Genomic DNA, 18,869 nt, shown 5'->3' with positions numbered 1-18,869 from the left:
GTATAAAAAAGCAATTATTACATGAATTAATGATACACCAAAAATAAAGTTAATTAAATTACATAGCTTATTAATTAATTAAGTGAACTAGTAAGTCACATAATGGAACAAGCATGAGGATTCTCATCACTAAAAACATCACCAGTTCTTCCACCAACAGTAGAAGAAGAATGATTAGAATTATAGTAGCCATGAAATTGATGACCATCATATCCATGCTTGAAGTAGTTGTAAGAAGAAGCTGCTGGTTGTGGATGTGCATAATTAGCATTTAATACTGTTGATGCTGATGAAGCATTTGTTTGGCATTGATTTGGGTATTGATGTGTAAAACTCCTCAATTCTGGTTGATATGGAAATTGCCATAGTTCTGCTCTTCTTCCTGTTCTTCTTACTGCTTTTAATATCTTCTTTTGCTCTACACTTCCATTTACTGTCACTTTTTGTAAACCCATGTCTATTTCTACTTCATTTATTCCTATTTTAATTATCGCAATCTGTTAAATTATATAATATATTTTAAGGCCTTAATCATTAGTTTAAATTTTTGCTTGAGTTGGTTCCTTGATATGATATCAGAAGCTAGCGTGATAAGAGCATCTCAACCACCTCTCATTTAGAGTGGAATATTCAGCACATGTGCGCATCAACACTTTTAGTCCACTGGACTCTCATGTGAGGAGGCGTATTAGAGTATACTTCATAACAAATTTTGATACCTCAACCATCAATTTAAACTTTTGGTTGAGTTGGTTCCTTCACACAATCTAAATTATAACTAAATTTAATAAATGTAATCAAATGAGCAATGAATGATCCAAAAAAACGAGTGATGTTAATTTTAAGTAAAATCCACCTATTGAGTTTGATCCATACATGGTCACATATGTGGAAGACAATATACATAACAACTTATCTAGGGTATATTTATATATAATATTTAATTTTGTTTTAGATTTAAATAATGTTAACTGACTTCAGTGACATCATTTTAGATCCGCCACTACAAATCAGAAGGATAGTTTGATTTATGAGTAATTATTTTACCTTTCATTTTTTGTAATGTTTTCTTGATCTTGGATTCACATCCATGACAACACATATGCACTCTCATCTCTGTCACCTGATTTCAGTGGAAGATATAGAAAAAATTGCTAGTGAAAATACAAATTAATTGTTAGTAAATAAAAAATTAACACAAAATATATGTATATATATAACATTTTCACAAAATATATATATACAAAATTATAACAATTTTGAAACTCAGCGTCCTCACATTTACAACATTATAAAAAAAAATGATACTCATAGTCATTAGAATTATGGATAGAATAAGCACTACAAAAAATGCAAGTTTCCCACTACAATCTCCGACTACTACCAAACAATTGGAATTTGCCGACCAAAATACCGACTAAACACTTACAATCGGAATTTCCGACTATATCCCTACTAACTGGTAAATGGTAGGAAATTTCGACTGTTTACCAACTAATAAATTGGTCGAAAATATTCCAACAGACGAAATAGTCGGAATTTGGTTGGTAATTTTGTAGTGAAAAAGTTTGTCGGAGGTTAGTTGGTGATTAGTCGGAAGATCTTGAATTCCTTCTATAAATACCCTCCACCAACAAATAATTTTTTTCACTCATTTCACATCTCACTCTCTATAAAACTTTCTTTCTCCTAAATACCTTAATTTCTTACATATAACATTATTATATTTACATTATCTCTCAAAATTAATAAGTATTCTTTACAATATTAAGGTAAGTTTTTTTCTGTTAATTACATTATTTATCCTTACATTAATTTTAGTTGTATTTTCATTAATTTAATTTTAGTTATAATTTTGTTATATGCATTATTTTATATGGTAAGATGCATGTTGTATTTATTTTGAGAAAAAAATTTTAATAAGCTATTAGGTGCGGTCATTTTTTGTAATAATCAAGTACTTATCCGAAATAGTAGTTTTTCTTAATTTTATTCTTGTATATGTATTATAAAAATGTGTTAGAAATGAGTAAAATATGTTCCTCAAATCTAATGAAATTCAACATCGTATTATTTACTTGTGTCAAATTGCAACAATTAAATCTTACTAAAATTAGTAAAATAATTATTTGCGAGTTGGAGCTTCAAATTGCGCTCTTGTGCTAATTACGCCCTGTATGTTTATTTTTTAAGGCTGTAATTCGTACAAGAGTGCAGTTTTAAAGCTTTGATTCGCAAATTATTATTAGTAAAATTTGATCTTGCAACAAAACCAATAAGTAAATTTTCCAATGCTGAATTTCGTTAGATTTGAGAAACATATATTTAACATTTTCACTTTTTATAGTACATACGAGGATATATTTAAGAAAAACTACTATTTCTATTTAGTACTTTTAATTTTTACGAATAAATGGCCATCCTAAAAGCTTATTAAATTTTTCGTGCAGCTTTAATATGGATAATCAACGACTTTCCAGCTTATTCGATGATGTCAGGGTAGAGTACATCTGGCATGCACGCTTGTCCGTACTGTATGGATGATTCCAAAGCCTTCTATCTAAGATACAGCAGAAAAGTGAGTTGGTTTGACTCACATAGGAGATTTTTAGATAGGAAACACCCGTACCGCAGAAATCGGAAAAATTTCAGTCATGGAGCTGTTGAGAAGGATATTAGTTACGTACGGGAAATGAGCTGTTAGAGGAGCTGGATCGTTTTGGGTTTTTACGGGTATTTGAAGATGATGCATCTAAGTACAACGCTGAAATCAGTAAGTACTGTGTTGGATGGAAGAAGAGAAGCATTTTTTGGGATCTACCGTACTGGAGAACAAACATGATCTGTCACAACTTGGACGTGGTGCACATTGAGAAGAAATTTTTTGATAATATTTTCAACACATTAATGTGTGTGCCGGGAAAAGCTAAGAATCATCTAAAGGCACGTCAAAATTTAGCCAAGCTCGGCTTCCGATCGGAATTGCATCTAGTTGGTTCAACCATCCCCAAGGCCTCATACACACTTAATAGACAACAAATAATTGTCCTTTTAGAGTGGCTTCAAACTCTAAGATCTGATGGGTATGTTTCAAATTTAGCCAGGAATATCGACATGGCTAAACATCAGATATTCGGGATGAAGAGTCATGACTTTCATGTGTTCATGGAACGATTAATTCCCATAGCATTTGGGGAATTGCTGCCAGCTAAAGTATGGGAAGCTCAAACAGAAGTTAGTCTGTTCTTTAGAAGTCTTACTTCTACAAAGATTTCTGCAGCTAATATGTGGAGGTTAGATAAGGAAATTGCAGTGGTGCTCTGTAAATTAGAGACTATATTTCCTCCAACATTCTTTGATGTCATGGAATATCTCCCTGTTCATCTAGTTACGAGGCAAGGATAGCTGGTTCGATACAATATAGGTAAATGTATCCATTTGAGAGGTAAATTTTAAAACTAATTATTATTTAAGTTACAAGTCAGCAAATCTTAATTATTACTATTTAAAGCTTAATGTCAAAAATTACAGGTACCTTTGACATTTAAAGCTTAATGTCAAAAACAAAGAGCATGTTGAGGCTTCGATCTGTAATGCATATCTTACAGAAGGAGCATCATACTTTGTCTCGCATTACTTTGGGCAAGACGTTCGATGCAGAGTTAGAGATCTTCCTAGAAACGATGACGGACGCTTTAACGTCAAATTGGGTGTTTTGTCCATATTCACACATCCAATCAAATTCCATAGGAGGGGTAAGGTTCTTATAATGGATGAAGCAGATCTCAACATTGCTCAAACATATGTTTTGCGAAACTTTCCGGAGGTTAATCACTTTTATGATCAATTTGTGCACTTAATCAAAAAGTACGAACCAAATTTAAACCCAGAGCGGATTGATCATGTGGTGCAAAACCAATTTGCACGTCAATTTCAACAGATTGTAAGTATACGTTTAACATTGTAAATTTGAATGTTAGTAGTATTACAGACTAAGTTAAATTATTAATAATATGCAGTCTAGGGACGGGCTTCTTGATGGTGTGGAGAATGCTGACATTTTAAAGGACCTCGCCGAGGGACCTTTGCAGAAGGCACATTGCTATGATGTTTGTTACATGAATGGTTATAGATTTCACACTATGTCCCAGTCTGCTAAAAAGAAATCTACTGAAAACAGCGAGGTGTGCGTTAAATCTGATGACAACAGTTCCAATGAAACAAACTTTTATGGTAAGTTAGAGGACATTATTGAGCTTGAGTATCGGGCACTTCCAATTAAAAGGGCCACACTGTTCAAATGTCAATGGTATGATCAAACTACCACCGTATATGGCCATGGTACTAGAATCCATCCACGGTACAAGCTGGTTGACGTTCATATTGGTCGATCGTAAAGAAAGTACGATCCTTTTGTGCTAGCAAGTCAAGCTTTCCAAGTTTATTATCTACCTTATTCGAGTTTAAAGCATAACATGAAAGATTAGCGAGATGTTTGCAAAGTCAGATCAAAGCATTTCGAGGAAAGTGCTTTCCAACTGGAAGAGAAATCACCGGATTTTGTGGTAAATGTAGATGTTTCGGAGGAAATAGTCACACCGTTGCGTGATCCAGCTGGTGATTTGTTAGTGTTAGACGAAACGATTGATGATATCGATGAAAATGAAGACATCGACGAAGATCGTGTATTATCTGACGATGATGATGTCGATGACAATTATGTAACCCAATAAATATTTTGATATACAATATTTTTTTTAGTCGTATGTTTATTTAAGTTCTTTCATTTTTAAAGTTGGAACGATTTTCAATTTTAGTAATTATTAAAATTAAAACTAAAAATAATTTTAATTATAAATGAAAAACAAAGTTTTAATTAATAATAATACAAATAAACTGAAAATTCAAAAGGCGCGTTTGTTTTTGTTTTCTGAAGTTCCGACCAGATATCGACTATTTTTTGGTAGGTGAACAGTTGGAAATTTGAATTTCAAAATCTTCTGAGAAGATTCACTGACAATTCAGAGGTATTGGGAAGGTAACACAACTCAGCATACCGATTTACTTGTGATTGGATTTTTGTCGGAGTTTAGTTGGCATACTGAAAAGTTATTTTACCTTCCCAATGCCCACTGAAAAGTCATTGAATACATTGAGTGTAGGAGTTGAAGCTGTAAAATATCCCACCGACTAACCTGCGACCGACTGCTAGTCGGAATTTAGTCGATAACCTATTGATATAACAAGGATTTTTTCACCAAAAAACGCCATTCCTTTGATTTACCCTAATCCTTTCTCACTTAACTCCCTTTCTCTTCTTCCTCTCCGACGAATTTGTTGGCTTTTCTTCCTCTCCGACGGGTTTTTGGGTTATACTTCAATATTTTGCCGACTACTACGTCTACTACTCTTCGACTATAAAGGTTAGCCTTATTTTTATATTTTGAATTTTTTTAATGATTAATTTGGTTTATTAAAATGAATATGATGTTGATTATTAAAATGATTATGCATTGTTTTTTAGTGATTAATTTGTGTTATTGTTAGTTTATTACTTGATTATGAACAAGATTATTACAAATTAGAGTTTATATCTTTGAATTTTCATGTGAATTTTCGACATGTTTTAGTAATTTTTGGGGTTTTGTTTGTTTGATTTTCGTTTAAGTATGAGCATGAGTAATTTTTGGGGATTTTTTGTTTGATTTTCGATTAAGCATGTCCATTGATTCTTTGTTATGGTTTTTTTTTATTTTGTTATGGTTTTTTTTTGATTTTTTTTTGAATTTCGAGATATATACATAAAATATTGTTGATTTGTAAATATGGGACTATTTTTTGTGGTTGATTTTTTTTTTTTTCTGAATTTCGAAATATATATGTGTGTGTGTGTGTGAGAGGTGGTTTAGGGGCGGCTGTGGGGTGGTTTAGGGGCGGTTGTGGGGTGGTTTTGGGGTGGCTTTGGGTTGTTTAATTTTTTTGTGAATTAATAATAATAATAATAATAATAATAATAATAATAATAATAATAATAATAGTTGTTTACACGATTAATTTTATGTTATCAAGTCATGCCTAGAATGAGAAACAGCTAAGGACAAAGGATTGACCCAAGAACTGTGCAACCTTATAAGTCGTACAACGACCAGCCGAGTTGGGTGGCGAAGGAGATTTGGGAAAGGTGGGTAAGTTTCTGAAAGTCCAAAGAGTTTCAATTTCATGGGTCCAAAGGTAGGAGGAACTGCTGCTAGGGGGAAGAAGAGGGTGGTGCGACTGAAGTCACCCATACCGGCAGTTCGGTGTCTGCGCACAAGACATTGCGCATTTTGGTATAAGTTTTTATTTCTTTAAGTTTATTTATTTAATATATATATATATATATATATATATATATATATATATATATATATATATATATATATATATATATATATATATATATATATATATATATATATATATATATATATATATATATATATATAACCATTCATGAAATTAATTTTCAGGAGCAAGTGCAACAAAGGACGCCTTCTTCTTATGAGTTGTTTCTTCACACACATAAAGTGTGAACCAGAGATGGTTTGCTGTGGGTCAACGAGAAGTCCGAGGCTATAAGTGTAAGTTTAACTTCTTTTCTACCTTATTTTTGGTTAGCATTTTTGGTTAACCTAAAAAATTAGATTAACTTTTGGTAGGTTAGCTCTTGGTAGGTTAGCTGTTTTAGAACATTCTTTAGAATAGCTGATATTGGACATTAAGGAAATGCTGGATTTTTATCTGTTTTAGAATTAGATACATAGTTTATCTATATTGGTTTATATTTCAGGGGTTACTTAAGTTTTGGTTTTTGTTAATTTACAGAAGAAACTCTGCCGAAATTTTTACAAATTCATTGTGTAAATGTTTAGGATGAATACAAGCGCCTCATTGCACCTCTCCCCGTGGATGCGTCTATTGAGCGTTGAACGATGCCTATTTTCAGGCCGTTAAAAACATCGAATCACAGGCGCCAAGGAAGAAGAGCCCTCTAAGGCTCTCTATGGTGTTGGTGAAGCGGCACAACATTATTATGCTGAGTTTATGACGCCACAATCCCAACACCAAGCCGCTCCTCTACCGGTCCAAATGGTTTATGAGAGGCTAGATCATCTTCAAGAAGTCTTGGATAATATAGATGATCGCCTCAACAATGCCATTTCCAAGGGGAGGAGCATATGGCCCTTGTGGAAGAGCAACGCTAAACGAGGGAAGAGGTAAACCATTTGTTATTCTTTGTGCCCACGTTGTTCCAGCAGAACCCGGCTTTCCAACAACCTCCTCCGCCTCCACCATCCAACTAAACCATTGTTTTTAATTTTTTTAATGTTGAATTATGTTCGGGAACAATTTGGAATTGTATAATTTATTTGGCAGATACTTTTATTTTTTTTGTATATTTGTATATATATTTAGTTTCAATTGTATTTAATCATATTTTTATCGTTTTATTGTTTTGTTTGATCGATAATTTATTTTATCGATAAAATAAGAAATCTGGTCAAATGTGGTCAATGATATTGACCACATTGGACCAGATTAATTATTTTAATAATAAAATTTTTCGACTAAAAAGTAGTAGGAATTGAATCGGAAGAAATAGCCGCCTTTTCTTAGTTGAATACAGTCAAATTTCATGTTTGACTTTTCCGAACATTAGTCGACTAACATTTAGTAACAATTTAGTCGGAATGCTTAGCCGCCTTTTTCTGGTCAGATTTAGTCAAATTTGTGGTTTGACTTTTCCGAATAAATACCTACTATTAATTAGTCGGAAACTAGTTGGAAAATAAAATTAATATCATAATAACCAATTTTCTGAAAAAACGAAGAAAATTTTGATTTTTTAATATTCCGACTAATCTGCGAACATATAGGTTGTCGGACTTTTGCGACTGAAGGCTAGTAGGAGATTAGTCGGAATATGCCGACAAAATACCTACCAACTGATTTGGTCGGAATTCCGACAAATTTCCTACCACCTCTTTTTTAGTCGGAATTCTGACTAATATACCGACTAAAGCAAATTTTCGACCATTTTGAGCCGACTAGACAGATTCAGTCAGAATTTAGTCGGTATAGCCCTATACCGACTAAATTCCGACTGTTTTGCTAGTCGGAAGTTTGCTTCTTTTTTTTTGTAGTGAAGTAAGAAAATATCAAGCATTCAATTCAATATACTAACTAAAGCATGATTTGATAAAACAATGTATTTTCTGCATTTACATATTTTGAAGACTCAACTCTCTTAAATGATGCTAGTCTAAAATTATATTGGATATAAATTTAATAATTGATATATGTTTAAGTCCGAATTATTGGAATATGCTTAAATAACTTAAGATTATCTTAAGGTTAAATTTATAAGTCTTAAAATTAGTTTCAATGTCTTGAAGATAATTATGTTTATAACAAGTTTAGTTTTGTAAATATATTTGAAATATTTTAATAGGTCCAGGTTCATTAAAATTAATTTAATATTTGAAATATTTTAATAGGTCCAGGTTCATTAAAATTAACTTTGAAATATTTTAATAGGTCAAGGTTCATTAAAATTTACTTTGATATTATTTGAAATTAAGTTTGAATATATTATAACACGTCTTATCTTAAACGATTGGATATTTTATATTTGAATTTGAATTTAAAATATATGTTTAAGATATTTTGATGATTAATTGTTATAGTACAAGGTACACACGTTGTGTTAATTATAGTACACGGTTATATTTGAATTTATATTAGTTGTTAAGCTAATTAAAGAGTTTCCTTTAAATAAGATGGTAATTTAAATTGATACTAAAAATGGGAAATGACTATTTGAATTAATGCTAAATGTAGGAATTAATTTGAATAAGTGTTTACACGTTGATTAATCTGATTTTTGCTGAGTTTTCAATTTCTTGTATGAGTTCTAATGTGACAGCATAGTATTGGTTATCAAAGACAAATTACAGCAACAATGACGAAATTATACAAGCTATCAGTACACGTCAGTTTGACATAAAGCTCAAGGTCTTGAAGACTGGCACAGAATATCCAGATCAACAAAATTTAACTGATGAAGCTTTCTTGCTCTACAAGGAGATGTTGAGGCGTAACATCTATAAATACAAGGCTTCATTTTAGAATTAAGGATACACCTCCACGCATATCTTTCTACATTATTTTCTCTTGACTTAAGATCTATAAATTCTCTAAGTATTAAAAAGAGTTGTAATTCTTAATTCATCTAGCTCTTACAATTTGTAATAGGCTTAAGTGTTAAGAAGAGTTAGATTATTTTCATAGTTTAATACACCTAACTTAGAATACTTTTCAAAGTGTTCAACTTGTAATCTCTATTGGGAGATTGGGATTTGCTTTTATTAAAGGGACTTGTAATACGGTTCTTCAAGGGGAAGAACGTGGTGTGAGGAGATAGTGAGATCTTCTTGTTTGTATTAAAGACGCATTAATAAAAGGCATTGAAATCCTACGGGTTGAAAGAGAACCCATAGGCGAGGAGTAGGTTGTTTAGAACCGAACTTCATTAACATATCGTGTGTTATTCTTTAAAGTTTAATTTCTTCACATACGTTATTGTTTTATTAATTGACTCAAAACTGTCCCAGAAAACAGTTTTGAAAGATTTCTCAATCTCTTGACATAAGCTTCCACAAAAAAATTTTAAACGCCCATACTCTCTATTCACCCCCCCCCCTAGAGAGTATTCGACCTCCTATCAACTGTCATATTTTAATAGTCCGATTGATTATTGATATTAAATGGTAATAATGATAATAAGGAATATGTAATGTAATTATATTAAATTAACAAATTTGTAAGGTTTAAGATCAAGATTGTCCCACTCTAATAATTTGTTATTCTTCACAATATCAATCCTCAATCAATAACTAATTTATCATCACCACTTCAAAAAAACCACTTAAAAATGTGATATTAGGTGATAATGAAAATTGGTGAAGAAAACACATGTATGATAGTGAAAACTCCACTAATAACATAATACATATAATGAAATAATAAATATTCACAAATTCTCATTATTATTAATCTCAAAAAAAAATTCTCATTATTATTAGATAATACTAATAATCAAATGGCACGTAAATACCACATAAATTATAATTATTGCTACATAATATACTAGACAAGAATGACATTGTTACATGTCTCTTTAAATTAACTACATTTAAATTTCAATAGGAAAAACATATAATTATAAAAAAAAAAAAAAAAAGCAAATATTAAAGTGCATAGTAGTAGTATGAAGCTTGAATTGAGAAAGTAACGTAGTAGGTTGAAAGATTACGTACCGTGGCCATCTTTTGATCTTAAAATGTTGTTGATGAATGATTGATCGGCAAAGCAAATTAAGCTGATTTAGTTATAAACTAATTATCAAATTAATGTGGCTTTATTAACACCTTTTACAATTATAATGATACTTTCTCTACTGGTACGGTCTATCTTTATAAGTATACACCTATCTTTATTTTTCTTTATCTTTTAAAATTATTATTGTCATTTCATAACAATTATTAAAAGGTTTTTATGATTAATATGCACCGACTTTTCTTTCATTATTAATATTATAGTTGACTATTATCTATGGTCATTTCCACTCCAAGCAAAGTTAACATTATTTGCATGGTGGTGGTTGACTTATAATTTGCATCATAATAAACAATAAAAAAACTAATAATTTGATACTGAATTACTCCCTTTTTATCACATGAAAATTGTCACGATAAAGTGGTATTTTATGTAAAAGTGAAAAATAATAAGTGAATGGGATGAAAAGATAAATAAATATATAAATAAAATTCAAAAAATATGTGAATCATGATTAAAAATAAAATTAGAGCAAATTTAACGTGACTGAGAAAAATATAAAATAATCTTCATGTGACAGTGGAGTACTAAATACTTAATAGTTTGTATTATTGATGAGTTATATAATTAGCATAATAATAAAGCCTTAAATTGTGTAACGTCACATGAAATTATTATACTAGATGTAATCTCAAAGTTACACCACGTTAATCCATTAACTACACTTAATATATGGTTTAAATATATGTGATGCCCTGTACTATAGCTTTCAGTATTATTTTCACAAGTTATAGTTTTAGATATATAAAAGTCGTATAAAAATAGTTAAATTAACGCATTGTGAACTCTCTAGCTCTCTATTAAAAATTGTTTTATATTGTGGATAAAAGGGACCAATAAAAAGAAAAATCAATTCTACAATAACCATTATATATATATATATATATATATATATATATATATATATATATATATATATATATATATATATATATAGAATAGTACAAATTAATCATGATACTAAAACTCAAAAATAATATTTCTGTTATTGATGAATTATATATATTATGTGATCACCTAAAGAAATAAAAAGTATATATCATTATTATCATATCTAATGTATTTCGCTCATATATATAAAATAAAAAATATAGTACTTATACTAAAAAGAAAGAGGCAAATAGTTATTAAATAATTAAACAAAATAAATAGACATATAACATGGAAGTGTTTTAGCTAGGGTGGCGTCTAAACGGGAAAAGGTACAAGAAAAAAGAGATGGACTAAAGAGTTATGACACCTAATGCGCAATGCCGAACGCCGGTTAAAGAGGCGGTCTTGGTGTGTGGTAATCATGGCGGGCCAAATGGATCATGATTCATGACTGATTTATAATGAATATTGTTTCCTTTAGGGGCGAAGCGGTGAATTTATAAGAATCAAATAGTCGATATATTTATCAGAAATTATAGTCTAATGATTGATATGTATTAAAAAATATTATTTTCATACAACTAATTATTATCATTATCATCATCATATTCGGTGTATTTCGCCCATAGATTAACAGAAAAATATTTTCAGACGACGGATACCCTTGAAAAAATTATAATTGGATAACCGACACACTAATAAACAAATATAATCAAATACACTAGCAAAATTGTAATAAAAAGAAGTTAAAAGTCTAATATTTGTTTTAAATGGAAAATTTATATTTTCAGAATTGAAAATAAAGTTGAGAGGTTGTAAAGATGTGGACAAGTATTGTGCGAGTCTCTTGAAAGACAAAAATTCTTTTGAATTAATGGTTTAATAAAAATTATTACACCACAAAGAATTGAATTGTACACATCAAGTTTCATTTATATTACTTTGATTTGTTAAATTTTAGCTGAATTTGTGATATTTTCTTAGAGTAAATTTGGATAACTAGATAATCTGCTAAGTACGTTATTTTCCAAAAAAATTAAACTGAAAATTAATAAAAATTAGAAAAAACAATTTGAAAATTTATATAAAAAATTCTGAACAATAAAAAAACAGAAAAAAAAATTTAAAAATTTATTTTAATATTTTTTTTGACATTTTATTTTAATTTATCTTTTTTTCAAAAAAAAAACTTGTTATAGAAAGTCATCTAATAACCTGGTTAACTCTAAATAAATACCCCCTAAAATTTGAATTATTTATGATTAATCAATAGGTGAAATTATTGTATGAAAATGATGAAAATATTAGATTATTCTAGGTAATTTTTCATATGTACATTGGGTCAGTACAATATAAATTGTCTCAGCACAAGCAAATCTTATTTGAAAATTTGTGTAATTTTTATCACAATTCAAAATGTATCATTCTTTATGGGATCAACATGTATAATAATTACAAAAAACTAAACAACACCAAATCTGAGTGTAATCAATAAGGGACGGAGCTCATATTTTTAATTACAAAACATTCTAATTTTCAAAAAGAATCCTTCAATTTTGCCTTCTACAAGACAACCTAAATGATTAAAATTTAAAAATTAGGTTTTCTATTTTATTTTATGATAATTGTTCTTTCCGTATAGAATATTCTATTTTAGATAGATTAATTAGATTTTTAAAACATATATATATAAAATAAAATATATCTATGTGAGATCTCGTTAGATTCATCTGTTATGCGTGAGACTAAGCCGAGAGTTCTAAGCCTTATCCTAGCTCCCCTAGTATTGACACTCCTTGGTGTATGTAAGCGTCCACCGGAGAATGCTTGATCTCTTTTAGGCCTTAATATAAGGCTGTTTGTTTTTGTGCTGTATTACTAGGGTGGATTGATGAAAATTTTATTCTTTGTCTACAAAAATGTATACATTACGATGAATCTAACAAAATCTCATACTTACATGGATATATTTGATCGTTTATACAAGTTTTAAAAATCTTAATTAAATTTTTCTCTTCAAAATAGAATATTTTAAATAGGTAGAACATTAATAAAGTTAGAGAGTACAATTCAGAATAAGTTAGTGTCGTTAAACACGTTTTCCTTCACTCTCGTAATACGAAATTAATTTTCACCGGAATTATTGTTTTCCAATCCCTTTGCTAGCAGAGTTGACAGAAAAAGGATTTAGGGTTTTTATGCAACGAAACGAACTTCAAACACCTACAGGCTACAGCATTAAATTCAATTTGGTGTCATCATAAATAAAATAAATTCAGCGGCATGCACTAAACTCCTCTGCAAACACAAAATTCCCGAAAATCATCAATCAACCTGATTGAAAATGGCGAAATTCAAGCGAGGAGATCAAGTAGAAGTCTGTGGCAAAGGAGATGGATTCCGAAACTCATTCTACGCAGCTACCATTATTTCACAAATTAATCCTACCGAATTCATAGTCCAATACAACACTTTATTATCGGAAGACGAATTACATCCTCTTCGAGAATTTCTCACCATCGATGAACTTCGTCCGGTTCCGCCAGAAATTGATAGCAATTGTAAGCTGGAATTGAAGGATGAAGTTGATGCTTTTGCGAATGATGGATGGTGGAAAGGAATGGTGAAGAAGAAGGCCAAAGGAAGGGGAAAAGCAGCATGGTATTACGTTAGCTTTCAGGATAACGGTGTTGAGCTTGAAGTATGCAGTTATTTGCGCGGTGACTTGAGACTTCATCAAGATTGGATTGATGGTAACTGGATTTGTTCTAGCAAGAATTTTAGTTGAGAATCTCTTCCTTTTTTTTTTATTTTTTGAGATCATAGGATGTAGATATGTTATTTATGATCATTGATCAAATTAACGGACAGTTATTGTCATGATTTTAGTCCTGTTCCTTATGTTAAGAGGATTATGAATAGAGTATTGGTCTACGTTCAATAAACTTATTTTTAAAAATTTCCAGCCTATCTATATGAAAATATCTAATCGTGAGATGAATCTATATAAAAAAATCCATTAATAAAAAACATAAAAAAAAAACTCATTAGTAAAAAAACGTAATAACCCAATAATTTGAGCTGACCTAACTGAAATCATCTTATGGTAAGATTACCTCAAAAGAGAATTAGTGAATTTTTTTAATAAAACTAATACATCAATTTAAATAAAGACTAATTTTAAGATTTAAAATACTAATTACAATTTTAAGATTTAAATTGTCAATTTTAAAGTTTTTAATAAGAATTCTAAGATTTAAATCATTCTACTCTAAAGTTGGAATGAGAATTATGAGCCTCTTAGAATTGGTATTTTAATTTTTAAAATTGGTCTTTTAAGCTTTAATTGTCAAATTTAATGACTCAAAATGTAAATTTTAAAGCATTAAAATAGATAATTGTAACACCCCGAAATTTTAATGACGTAATTATTTAAAATTTAAATATCTAATTATTTTTGAATTAGTTTTAATAAATTTCTTTCATATAAGAATTTAAATGTTAACGTGTGTGTGTGTATATATATATATATATATATATATATATATATATATATATATATATATATATATATATATATATATATATATATATATATATATATATATATATATATATATATATATATACGATTTCTAAAATAAAGAAGTTCGAATCAAAATGATTATTTTATTAAAATGTGTGAGCATATGAAGGTGAGTCTCTTAATTGGGCCTCACAAGAAAATAAATCTAGATAAATAAATAAATAAATAAATAAATAAATAAATAAGTAAATAAATAAAATAAAATAAAAAGGGATGGATTAGGATTTTCTGTGAGATACCCTTGCTCTCATTCAAAACACATGCCTCCCCCTCCCTGTAGGGATGGCAATTCACTCTGAATCCGACCCTAGTCCGACTCAATTCGAGGAAAATAATCCGATTCGAGTCTGAGGAAAAGGTTATACGACTCCAACTCCGACTTCACGATCCGAATTCGAGTTAAAAACGGACCGGAGTTGGACCTTATTAAAAATCCGACATTCCGACCCTGAAGGAAATCCGACTTTAAATTTGACTTTTAACCTAATATTTTGTTTCCTTTAAAAACTCTAGACGTGACTAACTCAAACTCTCTCTCATACTAATTGTAATTTTCGATTTTGAAAAACTACTTGGTATTTCACTCCCCTCACCGGCAGCTGGCGGCACAACCAGCCCAATAGCAGCCCAACGTTCATCCTCCACGTAACCATCAGCAGCAGCCCAACGTCCACCCTCCCACGAGCAGCAACCAGGCTTCTCCTCCCTCCTAGCGGCAGCAACAGCGGCATTTTACCCCCAACAACAGCAGCAAGCTGTTGTGTCGCCAACTGCAGCAGCCCACGCAGCCTTCCTCCACCATTTTCGTGCTCCACACCACCATAACAACCACGTATACCCTCACCCTTTACTAGTTCCCCCATTGTAAGTCATCTCTTCTCTGTTCTCTAATTAATTTTCTAGTTTTTATTTGGAGTTTTATTGAGTGTATTGAGTTTGATGTTGGTTTTGTGTTAAGTTCATTGAATTTTTTTGTGGGTTAGAGTTTGATGGATGAATTGAACATATTTATGATTTAGCGTTTGGAGTGTGATTAGAAATTATGGGTTGTGTGTTGATTGTGTGTTGGTTTCTTCGAATCTTACTATGAGTAATAATTAAAGGTGTTATCTATGAAATTATTAATGGTGTGGGCTTTCATGTTACATTTTGGTGGTGTATTAGTTTTATTGATTCATGCTATGGATAATGGTTAAAAGTGTTATCTTTGAACATGAAATGACTAGAGTGTGGATTTAGAGATGAAATTATTAATGATGTGTGTTTTATGCTATATTTTGGTGGTGTGATGATTAATTAAATAACCTTAAAAGTTGTTTTAAGACTTCGTCGATGGGTATTGTTGTGATAATTAGTAAGGGTGATGATTTTAGTTTGACAATGGAAGTGATTTTGGTTGTTAAATTGAGAATTATAGTTGCTAATTGTTGTGGTTTGATTGTTGCGAATTACAAGTACTCTTATTAGGTTGTTATTGAAGTCATAATGCATAATGTTAGTAAGCCAAGAGCATAATGTCAATGTATCGTCAATGGTTGCTAAATTTACTTGCCGTGTTGCTTTGATTATAGTTCTTTCTAGCTTTGGAGAATGTAACAAATGACATCGCGATTTGATAACTCTAAGATTTGCCTTATCGTTGTGTAAGTGTTATATTAAAATTTTAAGGCTTAGTTGTGATTAGTTAGTTATTTTTGGGTAACGCGAACCGATATGCTCAAAATTAGTTGATGAAAAGGAGCAATTCACAGATGCTTTTACTTTTAAATTAGTGAAAAGACTTATGTTGTGTTGAGTTAATGATTTTGACTTGTATTGAATGAGTTCTGTGCGTGCTAGAGTAATTGAAAACTCGTGTTGAATGGGTGATAGTGGTTACTTGGGCATTTAGTTGGTATGACAAAGTAGTTAAGGGAACTTATTAGTTCTATTCCTAACTTGTATAGGTTCCCAGTCCATAAGAGGAAAGTTGGACCTTAGTTGGATGATTTTTATAACTTTTGGTCATGCAGTGACGCTTGCAGGTACGTACATACAGTAATTAATTATCATATTCATCGTTTAAGGTATTATCAATATTTCGTGATTATATGCATCGTATTAGAATTATAGAGCGCCAGAAAATAACTATACTATCGAATAGTCATAATAGTGGTATAGGCAAGTAGAATGAAAGCATTAGGAGACTATGAGAACAAAACCCTAAATAGTAGAGAATGCACTATGGTTGTGTGTGGTATCGAAGTGATTCCCTAGTTATTGAGCCTTGAATATGATTAGTTGGCGTGACTCAACAGAATTATGTCCGATTGATTTAGTATTCCCCTAGGTTAGATCCGACGGGATCGCCGTAAGGGGGGTATGAGCATACTTTTTTCATTGGGCACCGGGTGGCTGATAACGCCCCTTGACCGAGGTGTTACCATGCGGGCCTTGAAAACCCCAATATGGTGGCCATTTCACTGGATTGGTACCCCAATGTGTTAGTTTTTCACGAAGGTAGGACCTGAGAGAGTCAGCTGGAGGGGGTATGAGCTCATACTTTGCCATGGGCGCCAGGTGGCTGATAACGCCCTTGGCCGTGTCACTATCCCATGAATAGAGAAAAGATCCACTACTTTTGAATATACATACTTCAAGGGGTTAGTAGTTTGAAAGAGAAATCATGAGTAAACAGAAGTGTTTAGACAAATGAGTAGATTCGTTATTGCTATGATATGTCGTCGCCTATCCCTTTTGTTCTATTATTCTAATTGTTATAAGCTCATTGATTACTGACGTGTATGTGTTTATTGTTGTTGTTCATGCTCTCTATGATGTTCCTGCTATGATACATTTGACTATGGTCATTATGTTGAGCAGTAGGAGGATCATAGTTTGAAGTAACAGGTATAGCGCTTCTTTTGCATTGTATTGAGGGAAAGAGTGGAGTACGATCGTAGCAATTGTGTACAAGTTGTCTAATGCTTTGTAACTTTTACATTACTTGTAAAGTTTTCTTTTTGAGGTTGTATAATTCTTTTATATGGAGCCATATGACTCCTTGTATGATCCATAGTTCCGCTGCATAGTTTTTGGATGTATGGCAGTAAGAATACTCCTATAGTATCCGTCAAACCGATGCGTTAACACTGGAACCACGATCCTCGTTAGGGTTGATGATTTGAGGAGCCGACAATGATTTATTCCGTCATGACATATTTTTGAAAGGCATTAAACGCCTCAGATTAGTTTAGTTATGTTATTATTCTGTATATCCTTGTCACATCCTCAGTTTTTAATAGAGATGGTGCCGAAATTTCTACTCACCTCTTTAAAGTTAATCTTTAACGTTTATTTAAATTCTTTTCTTTTTCTTTTTATGTAACACTCGAATTTTCTCCACTCCTTCACAATTTGGTTTCGTTTAAGGGGTTGGAAATTCAGGAGTGTTACAGTAACTCTTGAAATTGTTTTTTAAGTCTTAAAATAAATAAATAATAATAATAATTGAGTCGTCCAAATAAGACATGTCCCACGTGAACAATCTCACCAAGGTTTTGTGTTTTCAAATGATTAAACTAAATATTTGCAATAATCAAGATATTTAAGAATAAAGGGTTGAAATGAAGGACTAAATTAAGTGCGATAATTCTTTTTTTATTACTCGGTAAATGCTAAGGGTTTGGGCTTCTACTATATCAAAAATTAATCGGTTTGAATTCGAATCTAGTTGAATTCGACACATGAACTTTCGAATAGAATCACAATACTTGTTATAACTAAAACAACTAATAATCAAAACATGGATAATCAAAGCCCTAATAATTTTCGATTTGCATTAATCAAAACATCTTCAACCTCAAATTTCCATTTGCCGGTTGAAGTTGCTAAGTAGGTGGAGGATGCAAAATATATGATGCGCTTGGGATGGTTGCCATTCTAGCTCCTCCATCGTAGTTAGTATGTTTGCATGTCTATTAGATATGACATA

At 31.1% G+C, this 18,869-nt stretch overlaps 3 protein-coding genes across 4 annotated transcripts; 2 read left to right on the top strand and 1 right to left on the bottom strand.

Moving 5' to 3' along the window:
- Positions 1-95: 95 nt before the first annotated feature.
- LOC130821467 (heavy metal-associated isoprenylated plant protein 28-like) lies at positions 96-10,462 on the bottom strand. The gene is made up of 3 exons (XM_057687256.1): positions 10,359-10,462; positions 1,048-1,123; positions 96-478 (listed from the first exon to the last, which is right to left on the bottom strand). The coding sequence occupies exons 1-3, from the start codon at positions 10,365-10,367 to the stop codon at positions 96-98; spliced, it is 468 nt and encodes a 155-aa protein (XP_057543239.1). The 5' UTR covers positions 10,368-10,462.
- LOC130821461 (uncharacterized) lies at positions 2,305-4,746 on the top strand. The gene is made up of 2 exons (XM_057687252.1): positions 2,305-3,943; positions 4,020-4,746. Exons 1-2 carry the CDS (start codon positions 3,770-3,772, stop codon positions 4,395-4,397), a joined length of 552 nt encoding a protein of 183 aa, XP_057543235.1. The 5' UTR covers positions 2,305-3,769; the 3' UTR covers positions 4,398-4,746.
- A 2,687-nt stretch (positions 10,463-13,149) lies between the features above and the next one.
- Positions 13,150-18,185, top strand: LOC130820627 (protein AGENET DOMAIN (AGD)-CONTAINING P1-like). Of its 2 annotated transcripts, XR_009045243.1 has the most exons (4): positions 13,150-14,093; positions 15,496-15,760; positions 16,843-16,920; positions 17,759-18,185. XR_009045243.1 is itself a non-coding variant. In XM_057686076.1 (3 exons), exons 1-2 carry the CDS (start codon positions 13,655-13,657, stop codon positions 15,543-15,545), a joined length of 489 nt encoding a protein of 162 aa, XP_057542059.1. In that variant the 5' UTR covers positions 13,157-13,654; the 3' UTR covers positions 15,546-15,760; positions 16,843-18,185. The 2 variants fall into 2 exon arrangements, 1 of the variants encoding a protein (XP_057542059.1); XM_057686076.1 differs by having other exon boundaries at positions 13,157-14,093; positions 16,843-18,185.
- The last annotated feature ends 684 nt before the right edge of the window (positions 18,186-18,869 follow it).

Source organism: Amaranthus tricolor, chromosome 1, assembly GCF_026212465.1.
Source record: "Amaranthus tricolor cultivar Red isolate AtriRed21 chromosome 1, ASM2621246v1, whole genome shotgun sequence".
In the NCBI taxonomy this organism is placed as follows: Eukaryota; Viridiplantae; Streptophyta; class Magnoliopsida; order Caryophyllales; family Amaranthaceae; genus Amaranthus; species Amaranthus tricolor.
Note: the sequence above shows the minus strand (reverse complement) of the source record. Positions and strands in the feature narration are given on the sequence as shown.

What these genes read in the sequence shown, in the direction of transcription:
- LOC130821461 (XM_057687252.1), top strand. Translation starts at nt 3,770, where the DNA reads ATGGATGAAGCAGATCTCAACATTGCTCAAACATATGTTTTGCGAAAC. An exon ending in CACGTCAATTTCAACAGATT is followed by an intron (nt 3,944 to 4,019) that starts GTAAGTATACGT and finishes AATAATATGCAG; the next exon opens with TCTAGGGACGGGCTTCTTGA.
- LOC130821467 (XM_057687256.1), bottom strand. An exon ending in AACATTACAAAAAATGAAAG is followed by an intron (nt 479 to 1,047) that starts GTAAAATAATTA and finishes TAATTAAAATAG; the next exon opens with GAATAAATGAAGTAGAAATA.
- LOC130820627 (XM_057686076.1), top strand. Translation starts at nt 13,655, where the DNA reads ATGGCGAAATTCAAGCGAGGAGATCAAGTAGAAGTCTGTGGCAAAGGA. An exon ending in TTGTTCTAGCAAGAATTTTA is followed by an intron (nt 14,094 to 15,495) that starts GTTGAGAATCTC and finishes CCTCACCGGCAG; the next exon opens with CTGGCGGCACAACCAGCCCA.